The sequence below is a fragment of the Lathyrus oleraceus genome, chromosome 5 (genome assembly GCF_024323335.1).
Source record: "Lathyrus oleraceus cultivar Zhongwan6 chromosome 5, CAAS_Psat_ZW6_1.0, whole genome shotgun sequence".
Taxonomy (NCBI): domain Eukaryota; kingdom Viridiplantae; phylum Streptophyta; class Magnoliopsida; order Fabales; family Fabaceae; genus Lathyrus; species Lathyrus oleraceus.
In genome coordinates, this window is record NC_066583.1 from 265,774,646 (window position 1) to 265,780,820 (window position 6,175).

The 6,175-nt window shown below is 38.9% G+C and overlaps 1 protein-coding gene across 1 annotated transcript; it reads left to right on the top strand.

Moving 5' to 3' along the window:
* The first annotated feature begins 2,041 nt into the window (after nucleotides 1-2,041).
* Nucleotides 2,042-2,827, top strand: LOC127080124 (uncharacterized). The gene has a single exon (XM_051020457.1). It carries the CDS (start codon nucleotides 2,042-2,044, stop codon nucleotides 2,825-2,827), a length of 786 nt encoding a protein of 261 aa, XP_050876414.1.
* The last annotated feature ends 3,348 nt before the right edge of the window (nucleotides 2,828-6,175 follow it).

The following is a 6,175-nucleotide window of genomic DNA, read 5'->3' on the forward strand; positions in this document are numbered from 1 at the left end:
TCTGATAATTGAAATAATATTCAGTATTAAGGAGATATACACTCAAAGGGTCATTACAGGAGATGTTTGTACACCTTCCCTGGCATATCATATTAACTTGTGAAAATATTAATTTGTTAAATTTTTCCTTACAGTGAATTCTTCAAAACCATACTTATAACTTTTATTCAATTGAGTGACTGTTTACGTTTATATTGCTGCGCAATCCTCGAGATCGATCTTTGGGAAAATTCTCTCTTATTACTACATTGGCGAAAATAGTACACTTGCTATTTTTTCGATCAAGTTTTTGGCGCCGTTGCCGGGGATTGCCAAATATAAATTTTAAAATTATCTCAATTGAAATTTTGTTGCTCTGCAACTAAAATTTATTTATCGTACTTTGAATATTTTAGTTCGATTATATCAACTAATATGTGCCTGATATTTGTATGCGAGGTAAGGCCTCGATTGATTTTCCTTTTGACGCAGAAATCGAGAGAACCTTGAGGGCAAGAATCCGACAAGCTCGATTAGCCAGATTGGAATCAGACGAAGAGCAACTTCCCATCCATTCAAGCTCAGATTCAGGTTCCGATAGAGAGATCGAAACTATGGCTGATGTTCCACCGCCAGGCAAAAGACTGTTGGGAGACTACGGTGGGGCTAATGCTCAAACCAGCAGATTAACTATTGTCAACCAACCAGTGAATGTGGCTAATTTCTAACTGCACCCGAGTACCATTAATCAGCTTGAAAGGAAGCATTTTACTGGAAAAGTGAATGAAGATGCAAACAAGCATTTGCAGAGGTTTCTGACCATGAGCAACACTCTAAAAATTGATGGTCACACTAAAGAAGCCAAGAAGTTGAGAATGTTCCCATTTACCTTAGTGGAAGAAGCTGAAGAATGGTTTTATTCTTTACCTGCCGGTAGCATCATAACTTGGGAAGAAATGGAAAAGGCATTCCTGAATGAGTATTTTCCAGCGTCAGTATTTCTGCGGAAGAGGTATGAAATTCTGAATTTTAAGCAGAAGGATGGGGAAAATTTGGGAGATGCCTATAAGAGATTCAAGAGAGTCCTGGTTGCCTGCCCAACTCATAATATGGATGCTACCGAACAGATGCAGATGTTTGTGAATGGTATAAAAATAAAGACCAAACAACTAATTGATACCGCAGCCGGTGGTTCCATAAATTTTTCAACAGCCACCGGTATTAAGAAGATTATTGAAGCTATTGCTGCTAATGAGCACATGGAGTTGTATGATAGGTGTCAAAGTAAACCAGAAGGGGTGATAGATTTAAAGCTGGAAACTAATAAAATCCGTATTAAAGACACTATAGCTGCTGAAGTTGATAAGAAACTGAAGGAAATGAATATAGGCACCCACCCGGTAGCACAGATCCAACCGGTCCCTACTGTATGCTGTGAGATTTGCAGTGGTCCTCACCAAACATGTTATTATTTTGCAACTCCTCAACAGGTGGAAGAAATCAAATTCTTGAAGCAAAATAATCCTTACTCCAACACATACAACCCGGGATGGAAAAATCATCCCAATTTCTCATGGAAAGATCAAAAAGGAACCGCCCCTCAACATAGTCAATACCAAACTCAATATCAACAACAACAACAGCAACAAGCCCCCAAGAAAGCTGATTGGGAAATTGCTATTGAGAGAATGGCTGCCCACAATGTCCAATTTCAAGAAGAAACCCGGGACAATAAAAAAAATACCACGACATCTATAAAGAATCTTGAAGTCCAAATGGGGAAAATCGCTCAGCAACTAGCTTCAAGTTCTCAAGCACAAGGTGCTCTACCTAGTGCAATTGTGCCCAATCCTAGAGAGCATCATAACATGAGCGTTGTGACAACACGAAGTGGTAAATCTAAGGAAGTTGTTGAGTAAGTGGATGAAGAGGAAGACCAATTGATCGAAGTGGACCTTGAGATCAAAGAAAATGAAGTTGTTAGAGAAGAAGTGGTAGCACCGAAACCGGTTGTGAAAGAACAACAATTAAGCCCAACCCGGTTGTTAAGCTCCCATTCCCCATGAGAAACAAGAAAAAAGGACAACATGAGAATTTTTTTGAAAAATTCTTAGAGTTATTCAAGAAGCTGGAGATTAACATTCCTTTGTTGGAGGCACTTGAACAAATGCCTACTTATGCGAAGTTCATGAAGGACTTCATTTCGAAGAAGCGTACAACCAACACAAACCCGATCATTCTAACCGAAACTTGTAGTGCTATTTTGCAGGGTATGAAGATTCCGATAAAAAAGGAAGATCGAGGAGCTGTCACCATCCCGTGTACTATTGGAGATAAGTCGTTCAACAAAGCTCTTATTGACCCGGGAGCTAGTGTGAGTCTCATGCCATTATCCATTTTCAAGAAGCTTGGTATATGGGCGGTGCAAGATACCAGGATGACCCTCCAATCCGCAGATCATTCAGTCAAGAGACCGTATGGTATTGTTAAAGATGTCCTGGTGAAAATTGACAAGTTTGTATTTCCGGTCGATTTTGTAATTCTAGAGATGCCGGAAGATAAAGAGATCCCTCTCATTCTTGGTAGACCTTTTTTGGAGACGGGAAGATGTGTAATCAACATAGAAGAAGGAACCATGACGTTGAAGGTTTATGATGAGGAAGTGAAAATCAATGTTCGAAACACCATGAAAGACGAAGAAGATATTTGCACCAGTCACACTATAGAGGTTCTGAATCAGGTGACGACATATGATGGCCCTTTGAATACACCACCGTCACCTTTGAAAAGAGTGTTGAGCTTGTCCAAGTCCGACAGTGATAAAGAAAAGGACAACGGGGACCCCTAAGTGCTAGCCTTGCTGGATACGCAAACCCCGTGGAAAGGATCTCAACCATACCAGTGGGGGGATATACACTCACCTCACTCTAATAAGGAGGGTGAAGATCCGAAGAAAGGAAAGGAATTGAAACAACTTCCGGAAAACCTCAAAGATGTATTTTTAGATTCTAAAGGAAAATGTCATGCTACTGCAAAGGCGGTGAAGTTGTTGGACACAGGTCTTATAGATCATGTTCCTGACAATACCAGGCCACAGAGAAAAGAGTTTGTCGAGGGACAATTAGTGCTCTTATTCAACTCCAGATTAAAGCTTTTTCTAGGAAAATTGAAATCTAGGTGGTCTGGCCCATTTTTGGTGCATAAAGTGTTTCCCCATGTGTAACACCTCAAATTTGCACCTCCCATTTTGTACATACATTTTCATTTTAGGTCATTAACATTACATTGGCCACTGCATAGCATTGCATTGTCCATTTGCCCAAGTGCAAGTCATTAGGTCAAGACTGGTCAGGAGAATCAGTTGTGCAAGCAAGAAAGTGCATTTCCTATTGAAGCAAAGCCCTAAGGTTGGTTCAACATGTTCATGTGACCTAGGGATCATTTTGAAGTGGTTTGGCCAAAGGTTGGATGCTCAGAAGTCATCAGTCATTGCAAAATGCATCTGAAACCCTAGAAAGTCAACTGTGGTCAACTGTGCCTGAAATCATGGATTTGAAGGTGGGAGGTGGTTTGAGAGGCCTCATTCATGTCCATACAAGTCTCATTTGACATGTCAAAGATCAACATTGAAGAATTTGAGGTCAGATGAAAAGTTTCCAAAAATAGTAAGTGACCTATAATTTCAAACTGCCAAAAATGGAAAGGTCTTCTCCTCAAATTTACATCATCATACAAGCTTCAAATGAAATTGTGTCCAACATGAAAGTTGAAGATCTTGCTATCACCTTTCCAAAAAGTCTAAGAACATGAATTTCTCATGTGTGGTTGAGAAATTATGGATTGATCTTTGTCAAGCAAATTTGAAGTTCAAACTTGGATAACTTTCACACCACAAGGCCAAATGGAGTGGGGTTTTTTGCTACATTCTCCTTTTAACATGCACTATCATAATCATGCATCACATTTCATTAAAACTCATCACAAAAAAAGTACATTTTTTACTTGATTTCATTTTGAATTTTGGAGGGAAAATCTTCAATTTGAATTTGGGGCATGCTACAAGCTTGTTAGTCATTTTATCATGTGCATGGGATTATTTTGGGTGAGAATGCACCATGCATGCTACTATTCCATTCATGTGTGCCATGCATAGGGGGCAATTTGCAATTTGGCCTAACACCTCATTTGTGGATTAAAATTTCATTAGCAAAGTTAAGTGTGATTAGGAAATGAATTAAGCCAGCATATAAATAGCTAATTGCAACAGAATTTTCAAAAACATACAATTCTAGATCTAGATCTACAATTTCCCTCCAATTTTTCTCTCCACCACAATTCAAAATTTCATCAAGTAACACCTGATTTTGAGTGCATATTATGTGTTCCTGATCTGCAATTGGTAGTTTTCAAGCCATGAATTGTGGAATTCGGTGAAGGATCAAGCATTTCCATGCATGAGTATGAACATGGAGATTGGAGTTTAAGTTAGATTCGGTTCGTTTCAAGCTTCCAATTCAATTGCAGAAGCATTAGCAAGGTTGATAGAGGAGGTTTGGAGGATTTTTGATGTTCAAATCCATCACTGCCATGGATAAAGCTCCAAAAAAGGTCAGAATTCGCGTGGCTTAATTCTTGTTTATAAGCGTATAATCATGAAGTTCCTTTCGCCCTGATTCTGCTAATATAAAATTTGTGGAAAATGGCGCAATATTGAGCAAGATACTTGAGTTTAAAGTTTGAATGTTAAATGTTATTTTGATCGATTTGCTTGATTCTTTGAGGTTTAGAGCGAAATAGTGTTAGATTCGAGCTCCTCACGTCGAGATCTTTCGTTTGGTGTGCGGTTCTGCGAAATCTGGAAAAAAAAGAGGTGACACTGTTGTTGGCTTCACCGTCTCCATGAAGGAGACGGTTGATTCCGCTGCGGGCTACTATAGCACTGCCTTGCACCGCCTTCTGTGTTACAGCGCTAGGGCTTTGTCCCTGTCAGCGCTAGCGTGGCATGCCGCTTGGCAAAACGATTGGCCATGCGCCTGTTGACCGTGCCACGCGCGATTGGACTGGATGAGTTGTCGCCACGTCAGTAAGTGGGACGACTGCGTTTTGGTGGTGCCGTGTCCTCACTTCGATTCCGGATGCAACCACTTTTCAAATCCATTCCACTTTATTTCTTTCCCTCCTAAAAAGTAGGTTTATCCTTCATCATTTCAAAATTTTCTTCAAATTTCTAAAATACATAACTCACAAAATAATGATCCAATTTACATGAGATTTTTTGTGCTATGTTCATCAAGGTCTCTACTATTTTATGGTGATTTTTCTGGAAATTGTGCATGTGTGGTTTTTAATGTGGCCTAGGGTTTATGTTTACATGTGTTTTGTTGCACCTTGCTTGCTATTTTGGTTGTGAAATGATGATGCTTAATCCAATGGAGCTGAAATTTTGTATGTGTAAACTAGACACCTTTAGGGATTTTTTGGCATTGAGTTTGCTATTTTTGCATTCCTGGTTGGTGAGATATGATCTGATTAATATAGGTGTGACAATGTGTGTCACACCATTTCTTGCTTGACTTTCTGATTTTCTTTACCATGCCATATGAACTTCAAATGATCTGAATTTTTGCATGTTGACTCTTCTGGATGTTAAGTTTGAGTGTGAATTTTTGTGGAATTTTTGGATGCATTTCCAATTTGTTTGAGAATTTCGTTTCTGTCTGACCAATTGTGGACTTTTTGAGAGTCATGATCTTAGATGATTTGTGAAATTCTTGATGTTTATCGGATGGACTTGAAATTTTGCACATGTATTCTAGACACATTGAAGTTTGTCATGGCTTTGGTTTGATGTCCATATCATGTTTGGATTATGTTTTTATGCTTGCTTGAAGTTGATGCATGATTTGGTGCCTTGTATGAGCTTGTTTGAACATGCTTTGACTTATGGATTTTATTTGACTTGCTTCCCTTGGTCCAAATGACTTGAAATGTGGTGTGATAATCATTTGATGTGTGTTGTTTAGCCATGATTTTTCTTGAAATTTATTGAATTGTTTGTGAGTTGATTTGAATTGGATCTTTCTGTTTGGTCCTATGAGGTTCTAAATTGCATGCTTTGCCTTCTTTGCCTCATGAAATGAAATTGGTTGATGATATGAATGTGAAACCACTTGGATTTGTTTCTTATTTGATTGAA

Excerpts from the sequence above, each read along its gene's own strand:
- LOC127080124 (XM_051020457.1), top strand. The coding sequence starts at position 2,042 with ATGAGAAACAAGAAAAAAGGACAACATGAGAATTTTTTTGAAAAATTC.